The sequence below is a fragment of the Gymnoscopelus microlampas genome (genome assembly GCF_963454915.1).
Source record: "Gymnoscopelus microlampas genome assembly, chromosome: 5".
NCBI classification, from domain to species: Eukaryota; Metazoa; Chordata; class Actinopteri; order Myctophiformes; family Myctophidae; genus Gymnoscopelus; species Gymnoscopelus microlampas.
In genome coordinates this window covers 59,149,236-59,167,320 of record NC_139942.1, presented here as the reverse complement: position 1 = coordinate 59,167,320, position 18,085 = coordinate 59,149,236, and the positions used below count along the sequence as shown (strand labels likewise).

Sequence of the window (18,085 nt, the reverse complement as noted above, 5' to 3'; positions counted from 1 at the left end):
CATTTTTAACCAAAAAAGATCACTTACACCTTATACCTTTAACAACACACTGTGTCACATGACATTTATACCTTTAACAACACTGTGTCACATGACATTTATACCTTTAACAACACACTGTGTCACATGACATTTTATTTTCTGTCTTCTCTGCACCAAAAGTCTTTAAATAGCCGATCTACAAGCTCTCTAGTGAGCTTGTAGATCGGTTATTGACTTTGACGAATGTTCTCCCTAGAAACAGGGCGCTAGGGTTTGTGTTTAGTCTAGGAGAAGATGATGGTTGTTATGAATGCTAGGGTTTGTGTTTAGTCTAGGAGAAGATGATGGTTGTTATGAATGCTAGGGTTTGTGTTTAGTCTAGGAGAAGATGATGGTTGTTATGAATGCTAGGGTTTGTGTTTAGTCTAGGAGAAGATGATGGTTGTTATGAATGCTAGGGTTTGTGTTTAGTCTAGGAGAAGATGATGGTTGTTATGAATGCTAGGGTTTGTGTTTAGTCTAGGAGAAGATGATGGTTGTTATGAATGCTAGGGTTTGTGTTTAGTCTAGGAGAAGATGATGGTTGTTATGAATGCTAGGGTTTGTGTTTAGTCTAGGAGAAGATGATGGTTGTTATGAATGCTAGGGTTTGTGTTTAGTCTAGGAGAAGATGATGGTTGTTATGAATGCTAGGGTTTGTGTTTAGTCTAGGAGAAGATGATGGTTGTTATGAATGCTAGGGTTTGTGTTTAGTCTAGGAGAAGATGATGGTTGTTATGAATGCTAGGGTTTGTGTTTAGTCTAGGAGAAGATGATGGTTGTTATGAATGCTAGGGTTTGTGTTTAGTCTAGGAGAAGATGATGGTTGTTATGAATGCTTGGGTTTGTGTTTAGTCTAGGAGAAGATGATGGTTGTTATGAATGCTAGGGTTTGTGTTTAGTCTAGGAGAAGATGATGGTTGTTATGAATGCTAGGGTTTGTGTTTAGTCTAGGAGAAGATGATGGTTGTTATGAATGCTAGGGTTTGTGTTTAGTCTAGGAGAAGATGATGGTTGTTATGAACGCTAGGGTTTGTTAGTTGTCATGAATGCTAGGGGGTGATGAATGCACTGATGGTTGTAGTTGATGGTAGTTGTGAAGAACGTCTCTTAATGTGGTTTTACTCTCATATTCTGGTCTCTGTCGGCAGAAAACATCAATCTCCATTTCAATGAGTTTTTAGTTTTTCTTCATAAATGAACGCCCTGCTTCGTCATGCTAAAGTTTCACACAAAAGTAGCAAGAAGATCTACAAGCTCATGGTTGAGAGCTTGTAGCTCTTTTTTGCTGCTTTGGAAAAGCTTTGAAAGTGTCTGTCTATGGGTTTTATACATACTGTAGGTTTTTGAAACATACAGTGATATGTATATACTTTAGGGCCATGTGGACAAAATAAAACATCACAATAGTTTTTGATCAAATACCTGGATATCCATATTGTGACGATAATATAAACGTATTTATTATGATTATCTCCTTTTTCTTCTTTTTTTTTTCTTTCAACATTCTAACGTTTTGGGAAATGATAACATAGGGTTAAGTGATTAAATCCAGGATCACTATATGATACAATAATGATATAATACTCCTTTATTTAAATAATGATATAATACTCCTTTATTCTGACTAACATGACTTCAAACTGGCTTGTTGTTCCTTTCTTTGTTCATATTTGTTTAGTAACCATGGAAACACAAAAGGGGCAACTTTGGATATAATTTAAGCAAAATCTGAACTAAATCTGCAACTCTGAGTGTTAAATATACGTTCTACACACATGTCTGAGTGTTAAATATACGTTCTACACACATGTCTGAGTGTTAAATATACGTTCTACACACATGTATGAGTGTTAAATATACATTCTACACACATGTATGAGTGTTAAATATATGTTCTACACACATGTATGAGTGTTAAATATATGTTCTACACACATGTATGAGTGTTAAATATACGTTCTACACACATGTCTGAGTGTTAAATATATGTTCTACACACATGTATGAGTGTTAAATATACGTTCTACACACATGTATGAGTGTTAAATATACATTCTACACACATGTATGAGTGTTAAATATATGTTCTACACACATGTATGAGTGTTAAATATACGTTCTACACACATGTATGAGTGTTAAATATACATTCTACACACATGTATGAGTGTTAAATATATGTTCTACACACATGTATGAGTGTTAAATATACGTTCTACACACATGTATGAGTGTTAAATATACGTTCTGCACACATGTCTGAGTGTTAAATATACGTTCTACACACATGTATGAGTGTTAAATATACGTTCTACACACATGTATGAGTGTTAAATATACGTTCTACACACATGTATGAGTGTTAAATATACGTTCTACACACATGTCTGAGTGTTAAATATACGTTCTACACACATGTATGAGTGTTAAATATACGTTCTACACACATGTATGAGTGTTAAATATACGTTCTACACACATGTCTGAGTGTTAAACATACGTTCTACACACATGTATGAGTGTTAAATATACGTTCTACACACATGTATGAGTGTTAAATATACGTTCTACACACATGTCTGAGTGTTAAATATACGTTCTACATACATGTATGAGTCCTTGACAACTCTTTTCCTAAAGTGTGTGTGCGTGCGCTTGTGTGCGTGCCATGCACCACACGCATGAAAGTGACCGTGCACGGTTGTGTGTGTGTACGCGGTAGTGTGTGTACGCGGTAGTGTGTGTACGCGGTTGTGTGTGTACGTGCAACAAACAGCATGTCGACAACATCCTCCATCCAACTGACAACATGTGAGTTTGCCTTTTGACTTCTTTGCACATAAATGACAATAAATGCATTTATTTTATCCGTCACCGGTTGGTCTCCTGCTCTGTCTTTGGAAAACTGTTTCAAAACCAATACTGCAATATAAAAATACTCTGTTACAAGTAAAGGTCCAGAATTAAAAATGTACTTGAGAAAAGTACAAAAGTATTGGCATCAAAATGTACTTTGTAGCGCTGCCACACATGTGTAAAAGAGGATTTAGTTTTATAATGGCATTTAAAAGTTTATGCCTATGAATTAAAATAGTCCTTAAATTAACGCCATCCTTTAAGGGTAAGGTCCTATCGTTTGTGATGGTTATGTTTTCATTTTGTTATTGTTTTGGGGGGTTTATATGTTTATGCTTTCATTTTGATGTATTGTGATGGATTGATTGACATTGATTGATGGGTCTGTGACGGACGCACCATATAGTGTGCGGAAGTTGCCGGCCCTCGGGGGGGAAAAGAAATGACAGAGACAAACCGTCAGGGAGTCCACGGGAGACCTGGTTTAGTTTGATTATGTGTCTGTTCCTCGAAGCTATCAGTGGAAAATAGCAAAGGCCACATTATCTGTCAATACTCACCGATAAAGGGAAGAAACGCTGAGGACATTCTTCTATTGGTGAGACCGTTTATTTTGTGTTTGTATCCAGCGTGGATACGTTTCTTTTCTCCGTGGAGATCTGCCGTTTCTTTGGATTATTCCGCTTCTGGAGAGGATTACTTTTGCTTTTGGATTTCTTTTGGACTAACTTTTTTCGTGCTGTTTTGGGGGAGCGTTTGGGAGACGCTACAAGGAACAATATTGGAACAATAGGCGAGTGCGCGCGAGCGTGCGCGAGACGCGGACTTTACCGTCGGGCTTCACGATCTGCTACTTTTGCAATGCATGTATTATTTTCCTGTCATTTGATTTAGATAAAAGGGTTAACTTGACCACAAACTTTCGTGCTTTATTTCTGGCTGTGTTTATTTGTTGTTTATTTGTTGAAGTGCACTGCTCTCAACATAATCAATTGTATCTTTAAAGAGATCATTCAATACCCGTGATTTAAAAAATAGTAACAGTCAAATATATAGTATCTGACCGTTACATATGGTGGCCCGTACGGGGACTGATTTAAATTGATTTTGTTTTGTTTGTTTTGTATTGAACATTGAACAATATGGCAGAACACCCAGTAGATACAGCCGAGGTTATTGTTACTCCATCTACTCCAGTGAATGAAAATATGCCTGTATTTGGTGACCCCGATTTCACCGCAGGACCTTTCGTCACAAGGAGAAATCCTACTGATGAAATATCCTCTTTATTGAGTGATTTGTACTTAGAAAATGACGGTCAAGACGTTAAAGCACTTGTTGGAAATAACGATGATAATGATGATGATGATGATGATGATGATGTTGATGATGAGGAGGAGGAGGAGGAGGGGGTTGGTGATGGTGTTGGGGTTGAGGCTGAATTAAATGTTACTGGTGACAGACAGGGAATACAGTATGCTACACAGGCTGATTTTGGGCAGCTTAAAGACATAGTGAATGCTATGAAGGCTGATTATGGGGAACTTAAAGGTGAGGTGAATTCTCTGAAGGAACAGGTGGTTAAGCTGGAAACTGATTTCAGAGATTCTGTGGACAGTGCCCTGAATAGAGAGACCCACCTAAGGAAATCCATTGACACTGCCCTAGCCAGGGTGGACGAGGGAACTGCAGCAAGCATACAGAGACTAGAAAGAGAGACAGTGAACTGTATGTTACGTAGGGATGACAAATGGAAGAAGGAGCTTGATGGCTTAAGACCAACAAGCACTCCTGTGGCAAACCGAACCAGAAATGTAGCGGTTTCTACAGATGTCAGCTACATAGCACCCCCTAGATCCCATAGTCTGCCTGGTGCACATTCACTCTCCTCTCCGTCGTACTCCAAACCTCCCGTGAAGTTGGAGTTTCCTACATTCGGCGCCACGACTGAAACTTCTGATGTCCTTGCCTTTGTCGAAGAGTGTGAGAACTTCCTTGGGCTCAGACCCCTCTCCAACCCGGAACTCTTAGGAGCACTGTCTTCTGTCTTCAAGGGGCCAGCACTCAGCTGGTGGAAGGCTGAAAAAAGCCAAGTTCATGACTGGGTCTCATTTAAGAGTGCCTTCATGTCTGCTTTCCTTCCCTCCGACTACATGACTGAAGTAGAGGAGAGATTGAGGGCCATGGTGCAGAAACCAGAACAATGTCTCAGGGACTTTGCTTATGATTATCGTGCACTATGTCTCAAGTGGAAGCGAGACATGCCAGAGGACGAGATAGTGAGACGCATCCTGAGTAATCTCAACCCAAAAGTGGCTGGCTGCCTGAGGGGGACTGTGACGACAGTGACCCAGCTGGTGAAGGTGGGTTCCATGGTGGAGAAGGACTTCTCAGGGTCCCAGGAGTACTGGCAGAGGGTGAAGGCAAGTACCGAAAAACAGGGAAAGAAGGAGAAGAAGCAGTCTCAGAAAACAGCAGAGCTTTCAGTAGTACAACACCAGGGCTACAAAAAGAAAGAACCCAGGATCCTGTTAGTCCCGGTTACCATCAAGGGAATATCAGTAGAAGCCGTTGTGGACACTGGGAGTTCATACACGCTGATTAGGGAAAGTCTGGGGAAGCGGATCATGTTACCCGACGAAACCTTCTTACCGGCAGGAGGACAAGGATTTGTCCTAGCCGATGGGACAACTCGCCACGCTTTGGGAAAGAAAGGTGTCTGCTTCGACTGGCACGGTATGAAAACCACTATCGACACCCATGTGATGCAGGACCGCCATCTTGTGTTCCCATTAATCCTTGGGCTGGACTTCCTTTCTGAAACTGGTGCCATTCTTGATCTGGCTAAGAGGAGATATGGGTTGAAATCAGGTAAAGGTTACACCTATTATCCATTCTTAAGCCAACCCAACCCCGACTCCAGCGTGTGGGACAAGGCTCCCTCCATCATGTACCAACCAGGCATTCGCCTCTACTACGCCTTACCACCAGGGGAGATGAGAAGTTGCTGGGCTTCCACTGTCCAGAGAGAGTCAGTGGCACCCTACGACACGGACAGCCCGGAGGAGCTACACCAGCTCATGGGAGACTGGCCCACCGTCACCTCCAGTATACTGGGGAAGACATCGGTGGAGAAACACACCATCTTCCTGCAGGATGAAGTGCCGGTGCGATCCAAGGCTTATCGTGTCTCCCCTCTGAAGAAGAAGGTCATCGAAGACCATGTGGAGAGAATGCTCGTGGATGGGATCATTGAGCCGTCGCAGTCAGCTTGGTCATCCCCTGTGGTCCTAGTAAACAAACCTGATGGATCCTATAGGTTTTGTGTGGACTATAGGCGGGTCAATGCCAAGACCTTACCAGACGCTTATCCGATGCCCATCATTCACGACATCCTTGAATCCCTGGAAGGTGCCTCCTGGTTCAGCTCTTTGGACTTGCAGTCTGGTTACTGGCAGGTGGCGATGGCAGAGGAGAGCAAGCCAAAGACTGCTTTCATAACATCTCTTGGCCTGTTCCAGTTTAAGGCCATGCCATTCGGTCTGCGGAACGCTGCCGCCTCCTTTCAACGTTTAATGGAGCGGGTCTTGGCGGAGTTGAGAGGAAAGCTATGCTTCGTGTACATCGATGACATCATTGTGTATTCTCGCTCCAAAGAGCAGCATCTTCGAGACTTGGAATCTGTCTTCCAGAAGTTGCATGCTGCCAATCTCAGCCTCAACATGAAAAAGTGCCACTTCTTCAAGCGGGAGCTGAAGTTTCTGGGACACATTGTCTCCAACCGAGGCGTGGAGGTCGATCCATCCAAGACCCAAGCTGTGTCGGACTACCCTGTCCCTCGGGACCTAAAAGCCGTACAGCGTTTCTTGGGGCTTGCGGGATGATATCACAAATTCATACCCCGGTTTGCGGACATGGCAGCTCCACTAAACAACCTCAAGAGGAAGGGAGTGGAATGGAACTGGACCATGGAGTGCCAGGACAGCTTGGACGCTCTGAAAGAGGCGTTGAAGAGTACACCGGTGTTGGCTCAACCCAATACCGCCCTGCCATTCCAGGTACATACGGACGCCAGCGAAGTGGGTCTCGGAGCCATCCTCTCTCAAATCACCGAGGATGGTGAGCACGTAATATCTTACGCGTCGAGGGGACTCCGAGGCCCAGAACGGAACTATTCCACTTCTGAGAAGGAGTGCCTGGCAGTGGTATGGGCGGTGGAAAAATGGAGGCACTATCTGGAGGGACCAGAGTTCAATGTCTTCACCGACCACGCTGCACTGTCATGGGCTTTCAACTGTCCGAAGACCACATCTCGGCTGACTCGGTGGACACTCCGTTTGCAGCAATTCACCTTCAAGGTTCATTATCGGAAGGGTTGTCTGAACGCCGCCCCGGATGCACTGTCCAGAGCTTATGAACCACTCTCCATTCACTCATCACCCTGTCTGGTCATCTCCTCCAAAAGCCACTCTGACCTACCGACCACGTTGGCAGAATTGGCCCAGGCACAGGAGAAAGACCAGGTAGTATGTGACTTGAGGAGGGACATCGGTCAGTCAACATCTCCGCCGGATCGCATCGGCTTCTTTGAACACCAAGGGGTATTGTACCGAAGAGTTCCGGTGAAAAACCAGGGAGAAAAATGGCAGTTGGTTGTTCCTAAGTCTCTGGTGTCAGAATTCCTTCGGTACTTCCATGACAATCCTTTGGGTGGCCATCTGGGCAGGCTGAAGACCCTGTTGAGAGTTCTGGAGGTGGCTTGGTGGGCAAATGTCCGCAAAGACGTATGGGATCATACGAAGACCTGTGCCACCTGTCAGCAGTACAAGGCAGACAACACCAAACCGTCAGGGTTACTGCAGAGCACCCAAGTCACCGCACCCGGAGTGATGCTGGGAATCGACCTCATGGGGCCATTCCCAAGGAGCAAAAGCGGCAACTGTTACCTCCTGGTGGTGGTGGACTATTACTCCAAGTGGGTGGAGATGTTCCCCTTGAGAGACAGCAAAACACCTCGTCTCATCAAGATCCTCAGGGAGGAAATCTTCACCCGCTGGGGTGTGCCATTGTACCTGGTTTCGGACCGAGGACCACAATTCACGGCCAACTTGCTGATGGACCTCTGCAAGGCTTGGGGTGTTGTCCAGAAGCTCACCACCAGTTATCATCCACAAACCAACCTTACAGAGCGTGTCAACCGGACACTGAAAACCATGATTGCATCATTCGTCGGCCAGCATCATAACACCTGGGACCAGTGGCTACCGGAATTCCGTTTTGCCCTCAACACCGCCCAACAGGAGACTACAGGCAAAGTCCCTGCTGAGCTTGCCTTGGGCAGGAAGCTCCAAGGACCACTGGAGAGGCTGATCAATAAACCACCGTCTCCTGAACAGCAAGCCGCTTATGATCTGGTGGAGAGACAGCAGAAGATGGCGGAGGAGGTCAGGAGGAGAGTGGGTGTGCACCAGGCTAGACAAGCTAGGTTTTATAATGCCCGCAGGAAAGATGCGCACTTCCAGCCGGGTGACCTAGTCTGGGTCAGGACGCATCCTCTCTCAAAAGCCAGTGACAAGTTCTCAGCTAAGCTTGCGCCGAAGTGGGAAGGGCCAGCGAAAATACTGAGAAAATTGGGGCCGGTAAATTACCGAATAGGATGGAATAACCCACCTGATAAACAGGACACAATAAATGTGGTCAACATAAAAAAGTTCTATGGCCACTCACCCTAGAAGCCGCTGGCTGGAGGGGGGGTCTATGTAGCGCTGCCACACATGTGTAAAAGAGGATTTAGTTTTATAATGGCATTTAAAAGTTTATGCCTATGAATTAAAATAGTCCTTAAATTAACGCCATCCTTTAAGGGTAAGGTCCTATCGTTTGTGATGGTTATGTTTTCATTTTGTTATTGTTTTGGGGGGTTTATATGTTTATGCTTTCATTTTGATGTATTGTGATGGATTGATTGACATTGATTGATGGGTCTGTGACGGACGCACCATATAGTGTGCGGAAGTTGCCGGCCCTCGGGGGGGGAAAAGAAATGACAGAGACAAACCGTCAGGGAGTCCACGGGAGACCTGGTTTAGTTTGATTATGTGTCTGTTCCTCGAAGCTATCAGTGGAAAATAGCAAAGGCCACATTATCTGTCAATACTCACCGATAAAGGGAAGAAACGCTGAGGACATTCTTCTATTGGTGAGACCGTTTATTTTGTGTTTGTATCCAGCGTGGATACGTTTCTTTTCTCCGTGGAGATCTGCCGTTTCTTTGGATTATTCCGCTTCTGGAGAGGATTACTTTTGCTTTTGGATTTCTTTTGGACTAACTTTTTTCGTGCTGTTTTGGGGGAGCGTTTGGGAGACGCTACAAGGAACAATATTGGAACAATAGGCGAGTGCGCGCGAGCGTGCGCGAGACGCGGACTTTACCGTCGGGCTTCACGATCTGCTACTTTTGCAATGCATGTATTATTTTCCTGTCATTTGATTTAGATAAAAGGGTTAACTTGACCACAAACTTTCGTGCTTTATTTCTGGCTGTGTTTATTTGTTGTTTATTTGTTGAAGTGCACTGCTCTCAACATAATCAATTGTATCTTTAAAGAGATCATTCAATACCCGTGATTTAAAAAATAGTAACAGTCAAATATATAGTATCTGACCGTTACAACTTAAAGTACCAAAAGTAAAAGTACTAAAATGTTTGAAAATAGCAGATCTACAAGCTCCTTGTGAGCTTGTAGATCGGCTATTTTCAAATAGCCTATATATAAAATAGGGTTAAAGTGTTTAATGTATATTTCATAATGTCATCATTCCTATCTGAAACTAACTACTAGTAACTAAAGTTTTCAAATAATTGTAGTGGAGTAGAAGTAAAAGTACTCACAATTGGAAATACTCCAGTAAAGTAAACGTACCTAAAAAGTGTAGCCTACTTAAGTACAGTACTTTAGTAAATGTACTTACTTTCCACCACTGGCTACAGTGAAGTAAATGTCTGTCTGTCTGTCTGTCTGTCTGTCTGTCTGTCTGTCTGTCTGTCTGTCTGTCAGTTGCTGGTTCATCTATCAGAAAGTAAATAATTTAATATAATATGATAGTATTCAAAAATTGCAGATCTACAAGCTCACAGCTAGCTTTTCAAAATGATTTATAAATATATATATTTTTTTCTTTTACATATTACATATTTACATGTCTTCTGGGGGTCCCTGGCACAAAACCTTTTCAGATGGGGGTCCTTCTTCCCCTGCAGTGCTATCGATGTGTTTTACTGCAGTGACACACTTTGTCCACCAGGTGGCGACATGCGCTAAGGCAACAGTGTCTGGACGCTTTCTTTGCGCATGCGCGACGCACATTGACCCGGAAGTAAAGGCTTGTTGTTTGTAGTTTATCTTCATGGCGGAAACAAAGAAACAAAGCGCTTTGCAGCTGAATGTGATTTATTATTATTGTATATTATATACATGATATATTATATCACTCTATATGTTATAATAAACATAAAGGAGATACAATGAGTCACAAGGAGATCTGTGAACACATGACGTCAGAGGAGGGAGAAAAACACCATGCAGACAGTAAGCTATTATTATTATTATTATTATTATTATTATTACCCTTATATTAAAACACCATGCAGACAGTAAGCTATTATTATTATTATTATTATTATTATTATTATTATGGTTATAATAGGCGAACATTGATTATTATTATGATTATTATTATTATTATTATTATTATGGTTATAATAGGGGAGCATTGGTTATAATTAATTATTATAATTATTGTTTAGAATAATCTATAAAAAGTGCTCATCGGGGCACAGGTCTCCGCCAGGTCAGGTATGTTATTGTGGGCCAGCAATGTTGATGGAATATGAAGAATGGGACAGATGAGTCTTGATCACATGACTATAGAGATAATGTGTACCGAGTTGTGTGATGTTTGGACAAAATCTGTAGAAGTAATATCAAAACATTTGTTTTGCAAAAAGCGGCCTCCTGGTGGTGCTATAGGGCAATGTGAAAAGGGTGATGTTTGTTCTTCAATGTAGTTTGAATGTGCGTGCAAACCCTAACCCTAACCCTAAACGCAATCAGACATGATCATTTTTTTCAAAACGGGCCATCCTGCAAACTTTAGAATCTAAAGTTTGGATGTTACTGTAGAATCTAAAGTTGACTGATTGATCTAAAGTTTAGATCAATCAGCCAATCTTAGCCAATCAGGATGGAATATGATACGTAAATAAAACCGATTTGTCTTGATCGCATGACTATAGAAATCATGTGTACCGATTTGCGTGAAATGTGGATAAAATCTGAAGTAGTATAAAAAAATGTGTTTTACATATATGTCGGCCTCCTGGTGGCGCTATAAAAGGCGGATGTGAAAAAAGCAGGGCAAAGGTCTTTCCTTGGCCTCTAGGGAGTGCGCATAAAAAGTTTTGCGCAGATCGGTGCAGTTATAGGTAAAAAAATGAATCGGCTTGTTATAGCGCCACCATGAGGCTGATTTGAAAATGTTCAAGTGGCATTTATTCCTCGGCCTAGTGGAAATATGCGTTCACGGAAATTACATGCTGTGTTCATGATTTGAGGCATTTTGTAGAAAACGGAGCACTCCTGCAAACTTTGGAAGCCATTTTGAGCCAATCAGGATGGAATATGAAAAATCTGAAAGACCTGTTTCGTTTAATGACTATAGAGATACTGTGTACCGATTTGCGAGATTTTTGGACAAAATCTGTAGGAGTACTGTAAAAAAATATATCTTTTGCACAAATCGGCCTCCTGGTGGCGCTATAAAAGGCCCATGTGAAAAGTTTGGGGCAGAAGTTCTGCTGTGGCATCCAGGGAGTGTGTGTGCACAGTTTCGCTCCGATCAAGCCAACGGTGGCGGAGATTAGCTGGTCACAGACGGACACACACACACACACGGACGGGCGGACGGACGGACGGTAAAACATACTCTCTCGCCATGCCTTTCGGCCTGGCGGAGACAATTAGGCTGTATTCAAGCGGATGTTTTTTGGCCGAACTTTACACTTTATTACCGTAATAAACATTGTCATAAATATTATACGATTCCAGTCGCTAATTTAAAGTCCTCCTTTCTATCACCATGATATGTGCTTTGGTAAATTATGGTCGTATTCATTTAAAAATGAATGATAAAGTAGGGTTTGTATGTTTCTAGGGTTTCTACTGGTTCTCCCGAGTGAAGACGGGGACGGCCCATTATGTCCCACATCCGCCCTCGCTGTGGTTTCAGCCAATAGCCTTCATTTACGTTTGCATTTTGGATCCGGATATGAACCGGATGTAGATTTGAAATCGCTGCAAAATAGGCTTCATTTACGGTCTGTAGGAACCAATGGGTGACGTCACGTTCCCTTCGTCCATTTGTTTTTACGCTCTATGGTAGGAACCAATGGCGTGACACCGTCCATGTCTCCGGCTCTGAGACAATGATTGACAGGCTGTCATGTTAGTTGAAGCCGTGTCGTCACACATGGCTGTTAAAGTGAAAATATCAAATGACCAAATAAGGTTAGATCATTGTTGTCTCCGTCAGGCCAAAGGCGTGGCAGAGACCCTGTCTGTCTGCGTGTCTGTCTGTCTGTTTGCGTCTGTCTGTGTGCGTCTGTCTGTGACCGTCTGTCTGTGACCAGCTAATCTCCGACACCATTGCATGGGCCGCTCACAGTGAAACTGTGCATTAGGGCTGGGTGCAATAACCGCCATACCGCGGTTGTGTAATGCATACCGCGGTTGTGTAATGCATACCGCGGTTGTGTAATGCATACCGCGGTTGTGTAATGCATACCGCGGGGTCGAGTTCATAACCATGATTATAATTATTATTTATTTATATATGAATTTATTTTACAATTTTTATCCCACTATTTTGTAACATATTTTTTCACCCAGTGGCCGCAGCCCAATGCCTAAGCTTGTAATCCTGGGCGCTACTCTCCCTCTGCCAGCCCCTTTCGCCTCCATCAGGCGCTCCGGCTGACCAGGGGGTGGCAGTATAGAGACCAGGATTACTGCATGTTTTTGTGAGGGTATTAACTACCCTACAGAGTAGGCCCTTTACCCCACCTATAGGGTATGGGCACTGATGACACAGAGATTATTTTTTATTATTTAAAAAGATTTTAATGTATCTTTTTGTTTTACCTTTTGTTTGGGGGGAGGCAACTTGTATATTGTGTGATATGAAATTTTAAGTTTTCAATAATTATTGATTATGTCATGATCATGTTCTAGACTGCTTGTGTTCAGGCGAGTGGGAGTCAACAAGTTACTTGTAACAGAGTCGGGGGCGGGGTTGGGTTGACTCTTTAAGAGCAGATCTACAAGATTACTTTCGATCTTGTAGATCTGCTATTTCTGGCAGCCGAGATGCGTCCCTGTTTATCCCGGGGTATAACGCTACCAAAACCCCCCTCGCCCCCCGCCTCTCACACTCACTTCCCACTCAGACACCCCCCCCCCCCCCCTCTCATCCCACACGAAAAAGTAAACAGTGACTTCATTAAGTCTGGAAGCTGTTACGTTGTAACACATACGAGCACCGAGCGTCTACCTCGCGTATCCATAAAAAAAACTTTAGAGTAGAAGGATTTAATGAATCACACAGTGTTTAGAGTAGAGGATTTAATGAATCACACAGTGTTTAGAGTAGAGGATTTAATGAATCACACAGTGTTTAGAGTAGAGGATTTAATGAATCACACAGTGTTTAGAGTAGAGGATTTAATGAATCACACAGTGTTTAGAGTAGAGGATTTAATGAATCACACAGTGTTTAGAGTAGAGGATTTAATGAATCACACAGTGTTTAGAGTAGAGGATTTAATGAATCACACAGTGTTTAGAGTAGAGGATTTAATGAATCACACAGTGGATATATTTAGAGTAGAGGATTTAATGAATCACACAGTGGATATATTTAGAGTAGAGGATTTAATGAATCACACAGTGGATATATTTAGAGTAGAGGATTTAATGAATCACACAGTGGATATATTTTCAACACAAATGCTTGCTGCTTCCATGTGAGAGTGCGTTGCATTTAACACATCCAAACTCCTGCTAGTTGCATGGCATTGTAAACAGCTGTGCCTCAATGTAATTATACACACAGGGCCGTGCTTAGGGATCAGGAGGCCCTAGGCAAACCCCAGTATGAGGCCCCTGGCCCATATGTGGGTCGCGGACCAATTTTTAAGGGTCGCGAGTAAATACCCCTTTATTTATTGTTCCCTACATTTTGTTTTTAATTATTGCAAGAAATTAAATTGAGTTTAAAACTAACTCAACGTTTTACAAAATAATTTTATAAAAACCCCAAAAAAGGAATGAAAACATCAGATCGAGCTATAAAGTATAGCTCGATCACATATTTTTGAGAAATTGGGGATTTTAAACACTGCAGTGCACAGGGGAGCAATTAGGGGTTAGCAGTCTTGTTCAGGAACACACTGCTGGCCTGACACACTTTAAGTTTGTAACTTGTGATCCCAGTCAAGCCTGCTCGGAGGTATGGAGGAATTGGGACATGCTGACTGCTATGAAAGTCAGAGACAAAAAATGCTGAAGTTCATAAATGTAAGACCAAGCTCACTAAATGGCTTCAACAAGGATCTCAAAACCCACCATGTGAATCTCCAAAAACAGTGCAATATAAAGCTAAAGAAATAAGGTAACTGCCATGACCGGATCTGCAAAAAAACTACCTTGATGATAAACTTGACGAAAACAAACAAACCTTGTGAGCTTTGGAAGTTACTTAGCAAACAACTAGCCTGCAGTCAGAAACTGAAAAAGGTTTACAAACATCAACATAAAGTCGGACGACACTCCAAATGTCACTTAAAAGAGAAATAAATGTCACTCGAAAATTCATGTTTTTACCTGTAACTGTAACTGCACCGATCTGCGTAAAACTTTGTATGCACACTCCCTAGAGGCCAAGGAAAAACCTTTGCCCTGCATTTTTCACATCTGTCTTTTATAGCGCCACCAGGAGGACGACTTATGTGAAACACATGTTCTGATATTACTCCAAATTGTATCCAAATATCATGCAAATCGGTACGCATGATCTTAATAGTCATGTGATCAAGATGGATCTGTTTTTTCTGATTTGTTCATATTCCATCCTGATTGGCTTCTAAAGTTTGCAGCAGTGTCCCGTTTTGAACACAATGCCTCAAATCATGAACGCAGCGTCCAATTGCTGTGCAACTTTGCACCCACATTCCCACTACGTTTAGGAACAAATGCCAACCTTTTCACATTGACCTATTATAGCGCCACCAGGAAGCCCATTTCTGCAAAACACTTTTGTTTTAATGTTGCTCCTACAGACATGTCCAAACATCATGCAAATCGGTACACGTTATCTCTATGGTCATGTGATCAAGACGGATCTGTCCCATTTTTCCTGTTCCATTCTCACTGGCAAAATATGAACATTGCCGACAGATATCTGGTGGTGTGTTTATAGTGAACTAAAGACGGTTGTGTCCTCCCTCAAACATGCACCTGCCCGGCCGGGCAACAGGAAAACAAACTCCACCTGGCCGAAGGTTTTATTTACCGGGCAGCCGTTAGTGTCAACGCCTGTGTTTGATATGATTATAGAAATACTTCCTCCATCTACAACATCTACAACATCTACAACATCTACAACATTTACAACATCTACAGAAGAGAAGAAACACTGCATGAAAAAAATGCAAACTTTACCTTTGATGTATTAACCCAGTGGTTTTCAACCAGTGGTCCGGGGACCACCAGTGGTCCTTGAGAGAGTACCAGGGGGTCCCCAGCAAAATTAGTTCATAGCATCACAATCATTTTTTACCACTTAGCTTAGGCTATTCAAAAATAGCAGATCTAGAAGCTCATAGCGCGGCACCGAGTGCCGTGCTACGAGCTTGTAGATCTGCTATTTTTGAAAAACCTTGAAAAGGTGTGCATAATCTTTGAATATTTATACTTTTTTAAAGCAAAAATTAACTGATATCTTTGCTTCTGGGGGGTCCCTGGCACAAAACATTTGCAGATGGGGGTCCGCGGCCAAATGTATAACAATTTAGGGGTCCTTGGCATGAAAAAGGTTGAAAACCACTGTATTAACCTATTGGTTTTGTCTCATTGTATCTTTATCTATTGGTTTTGTCTCATTGTATCTTTATCTATTGGTTTTGTCTCATTGTATCTTTTTCCTCCTAGACGTCCTTGACCTCCGTGTCTTTAAAGATGACATTTCCTCTGAACATCAGGAGAGGAGCTCCAGTCTGGTCCAGGAGGAACCAGAGAGGAACCAGAGGAGCTCCAGTCTGGTCCAGGAGGAACCAGAGCCTTCACATATTAAAGAGGAGGAGGAGGAGGAGCTTCTTCAGAGACCAGAGGAGGCTGATGCATCACCAGCAGTGAAAGGTGAAGATGATGATGAAGATAACAGAGACACGGAGCCTCTAGCCAGCACCTCCACTGAACACATGAAAACACAAGCTTATATAAAGTACTGGGTTTCATCAGAGCAGCTCCTCTCTTCACACTGTTCTGAATCTGACTCTGAAGACAGCGAGGAGTGTGAGGAGAGCCGGGGGGATCAGTCAGCTGACCAAGTCCTCTCTTCACACCGTTCTCAATCTGACACTGAAGTGGGAAAACCCTTTAGCTGCGCAGTCTGTGGCAAAGGCTGGAAGCACAAGGGGGATCTAAAGAAACACATGAGGATTCATACGGGGGAAAAACCCTTTAGGTGTGCAGTTTGTGGCAAAGCTTTCGGTCAAAAGCGTGATCTAAAAACCCACACGAGGACTCATACGGGGGAAAAGCCCTTTACTTGTACAGTCTGTGGTAAAGGCTGTACTCACATGGGTAATCTAAAAACACACATGAGGACTCACACAGGGGAAAAACCCTTTACTTGTACAGTCTGTGGCAAAGGATGTGGTCAAATAGGTCATCTAAAGTCACACATGAGGACTCATACAGGGGAAAGACCCTTTACATGTGCACTTTGTGGCAAGGGCTGCTCTCACATGGGCCACCTTAAAACACATATGATGAGTCACACGGTGGAAAAGCCCTTTACTTGCACAGTTTGTAGCAAAGGCTATGGTCAGAGCGGCGATTTGAAAAGACACATGAGGACTCATACAGGGGAGAAGCCCTTCACTTGTACGGTCTGCGGCAAAGGATGCGGTCAAATGAGCGATCTGAAGATTCACATGAGGACTCACACGGGGGAAAAACCCTTTACTTGTCCGGTCTGTGGCAAAGGATGTGGTCAAACGGGTGATCTGAAAAGACACATGAGGACTCATGCAGAGGGGAAAAAACTGTAGCTGCAGTTTGTGGAACTCTGAACAGTAAAAGAAGTCTTATAATGTGACACAGACTGCATGATCATTATAATGGCTTAGGGTTAGGGTTAGGGATCATTATGATGTGACACAGACTGTATGATCATTCATTCTAATCAGGACAGGGACGTGCATAGATAGACTCTAGGTGGTGCTAGAGCACCTGCCCTTTGCCCTCTTGACCAGAAATGCCCTTTTTTTTCCCAGTTTACAGCAGGGGTCTTCAACAGGGGGTCCGGGACCCCTAGGGGGTCCTCAGAGTTACTACAGGGGGTCCGCCAAATCTTTATGTGATATGATTTTTCTTTTTACCATAACCACTCGAAACCTAGCATCCCTTTTCTGAGGAGAACTTTAGCCAAAAATAGCAGATCTACAAGCCCACAACGCCTCGCGCTGCGAGGCGTTGTGGGCTTGTAGATCGGCTATTTTTGGCAAAGAGGTAGAGGGAAAAAAAAAAAAAAAGAGCAGACCAAGTAGACAAAAAAAGTATAATTTACTTGAGCACCTGCCCCTCAAAATGTCTGTGCACGCCACTGAATCAGGATGACAATGACATGAAGTCATCAGAGGAGGGTAGAGTAGCCAAACACTGTTCTAATCCAGGGTGAGAGTATAAAGTAGCCAAAAGCTAAAAGTATTGTTACTTTAAAATACTGACTTCAAGTAGAAGTCACTCAAATAATGACTTGAATGAGATTAAGAAATTATTTAGTTAAAGAAAAACTAAAGTAGGCCTACTGGGTAGCGCCTGAGTAACTTCTGATTCATTGTTTCAATGATTGAAATAGGAACACC

The 18,085-nt window shown here is 42.8% G+C and overlaps 1 protein-coding gene across 1 annotated transcript; it reads left to right on the top strand.

Annotated features, from left to right (window-relative positions):
• Positions 1 to 10,376: 10,376 nt before the first annotated feature.
• Positions 10,377 to 17,370, top strand: LOC311045244 (uncharacterized protein). Its single transcript, XM_084057044.1, has 2 exons — positions 10,377 to 10,469; positions 16,146 to 17,370. Exons 1-2 carry the CDS (start codon positions 10,406 to 10,408, stop codon positions 17,267 to 17,269), a joined length of 1,188 nt encoding a protein of 395 aa, XP_083913170.1. The 5' UTR covers positions 10,377 to 10,405; the 3' UTR covers positions 17,270 to 17,370.
• Positions 17,371 to 18,085: the final 715 nt, after the last annotated feature.